Raw genomic sequence first — 2,879 nt, forward strand, 5'->3', positions numbered from 1 at the left:
AAAATTGTTATTATTGTCATAATTTATTAATATGATTGTATGACTGCGTTTAAGTCAAATATCTATATAAGTTACAAGAAAATTAAACGTACAAATAACAATGCAACTGAAAAACAAGTGACCCTTAATATCGATCAAACATTTTTACAATATAAACATCGCTAAAAACAATGTATTCAGTCCAAACCTTTTACAGAAATATACAAGCTATGTAGTACAGTCAAATCTATAAGAAATCAAAAGGAACATTGTAAATGTAAAGGGGGTGGGGGGTCTTCATTGTTTAATCCAACAGAACCACAGAACATTTGTGATTTTAGTGTTTTTATAATTATTATTATTTATTTATTTTTAATCAGTCTCCTTTTAAAATCTAGTGTATATAAATAATTCCATCTTCTTAAAGATGTTTGGCGCCTCATCCTCATAATAAAAGATTTGATACCTTTGTCATTTGGCAATCCTCGTGTTGCTTGCAGCATTTTCACATCTCCCCCAGAAAGGAGACAATTGCTTTCAGTGCGCAACCACCGTTCGAATGACCCAAAAATATGTACGCGTCTTTTTTTTTTAGTACACATTATACAGTATACTATAAAGATTATCTGGATCCGTGTGTCATTTTGTTAGTGTGTTATTGTCTGTTCCAGTGTCACCATGTCCTGCCATAAAGCAGAGCGGAGCAGGGCAAGGCAGCTCCATACTCGGACCCGGAAGAGTTCATGTGTGACAGGCCGGATACCTGGGTTTGGAGAGATGGGGGGCTTGCAGCGTGTTGACCCAGATCTGGAGACTCTCCCGCACTGCCTACCTGCTGACTTTGATGATGCTGACCCATTGATGAACTGTTATTAGACATGATCATGACGTTTCCCCCCTGGTGATGGTGGTTTTGAATACCAGTGTTGGGAGTATGGCTGCTGCTTTGGCATGGCTTTCCGTCTTTCACCAACACTGGCACAGCCACCCGCCGTGGAGACTGCTGCTGCTGACAGGAGCCACCGTCTTGTTGCAGTTGCTGCTGGGACACTTTGTCCTTGGCCTGCCTTTTCATTTTATATCGGTGGTTTTGAAACCAAATTTTAACTTGGGTTGGAGTCAAATGAATCATACTCGCCAGATGCTCCCTCTCCGGCGCAGAGAGATACTTCTGCTGCTTGAATCGTCGCTCAAGCTCGTACACCTGCGCTTGGGAGAAGAGCACTCGTCTCTTCCTTCGAGCTGTGCTGGTCAGCGCACCCATCCCTTTGCCAACATCCGCCAATGAACTTAGAGTGCTCATGCTGCCCATGTTCATACCAGACGAGGAGCCCATGAAACGAGAGACTGCAAGGAGAAGAATGCTATTTAGCATCAAACCAAACAAACACTACTAATTATTAAAGACTAATTATGATGAGCCAATATATGGAGATTGTGCATAATTACGCATGCACGAGAGAGCCTGTTAATTGACGGAGTGTTTTTGAGTTTAAGGTTAAACTCCTGATTCGTTCAGCATCATGAAAAGGGATGTGCATGCTCATGATACATAGTGCATTCCCAATTACTGGAACAGATAAGGATAATTAAATGAACGAAAAGCTACAGCCATAATTCAAAATGTATAATCCCCGCCAAGTACAAGGTCTGACAACACTTAATGGCATTTCACAAACGTTTCAAAGTTATTCTTCCAAAAAACATAGGGACAATCTCACGTACTTGTGGAGAAGCGTGGGTCAGGATTCGTTCCGTACCAGCTGGTGGCCGTCGTACTACCTCTCATGCCGTCTTGATAGGCCGGCAGGTCGCTCATGTTGCCCAAATTCCCGTTGCAGTAGCCCCCCATGGCTGTATGTGACAGCTGGGAAACTCCAGCTGCTGTCATGTGGTAGGCAGCGGATACTGTTCCATTGTGGCCCATGTGGTGCTGCTGCATGGCCGCTTGCGTGACTTGGGGCTGTCTGTACGTGGCAAGAGGAGCCCCCAAGTTGTTCCCCTCCATACTCACTTTTTTGTAGCTCTCCTCAAGAGGACTTAAGATATCGGATACAGAAAAAGGAGTCGTATGCTTAGGGCTCATCGACATTGTTCTGTGTTGGAAAGAGAGAAATTAGAAGCCAAGGCAATCTCTCCTTCTTCTTCTTCTTCTTCTTCTTTTTTTTTTTTTTTTTTGGCCAGCCCCTGTGTTCCTCTTGTTTCACCGTCGCTGCAACGGGATGGAAACGTATGAGTGTGCACTGGAGTCCGCCTTAATTGGTTTGAGGGGGAGCTCGAAGCTGACTTTCGTTTGTTTTAGCTTGGTGCCAGGTTTAAGGCTTCCATCAGAGGCGGGGCATCAGCAGCCAGGGCAACAGTACAAAACAGCGCTATAGTCACCATGCGCAATTTCTATTATGCGCTCCTAAATTACCCGTGCCATCCCCCATCCCGACAACATTTAAACGTGTAACAACACCTCTGCGTAAATGTCATTTGTTTATCGTGCCTGCTTATTTTGCGGTGGTGGTGCTTGCGAGAGCGGCAAGGAACACGGCAAAGGATGAAATATTGACAGTTGGAGTGATGTTTATAAGGGCCCCTTGATGTGAGCGGACTTGAGACTTTGAGAACCACTCAGTTTGTGAAAAAAGCTTGAGCTGAACTACTGACTTTTAACGGCCACAAGAGGCTTCTGGTGATTGCAGGCGTGTTTGTATTATGCTCCATCGTACTCAAACATGCAAAAGGGCCCTTGCGACGACTCAGGAACAACTAACAAATAAATAAATACATTTGTGCGTGTTAAGAGGCCAAGTAAATGATTAAGCCCTTTTCTGTTTGATATTATTGGATATAGGCAGCGTGCCTTCCAAATTCCCATCCACTCGGCTCAGACACGCGGTACTGAGGAAAAT

At 44.0% G+C, this 2,879-nt stretch overlaps 1 protein-coding gene across 1 annotated transcript; it reads right to left on the reverse strand.

Annotated features, from left to right (window-relative positions):
- Positions 1-407: 407 nt before the first annotated feature.
- Positions 408-2,179, reverse strand: LOC127657283 (thyroid transcription factor 1-like). The gene is made up of 2 exons (XM_052146011.1): positions 1,705-2,179; positions 408-1,326 (listed from the first exon to the last, which is right to left on the reverse strand). The coding sequence occupies exons 1-2, from the start codon at positions 2,069-2,071 to the stop codon at positions 653-655; spliced, it is 1,041 nt and encodes a 346-aa protein (XP_052001971.1). The 5' UTR covers positions 2,072-2,179; the 3' UTR covers positions 408-652.
- Positions 2,180-2,879: the final 700 nt, after the last annotated feature.

This window comes from Xyrauchen texanus, chromosome 16 (genome assembly GCF_025860055.1).
Source record: "Xyrauchen texanus isolate HMW12.3.18 chromosome 16, RBS_HiC_50CHRs, whole genome shotgun sequence".
NCBI classification, from domain to species: domain Eukaryota; kingdom Metazoa; phylum Chordata; class Actinopteri; order Cypriniformes; family Catostomidae; genus Xyrauchen; species Xyrauchen texanus.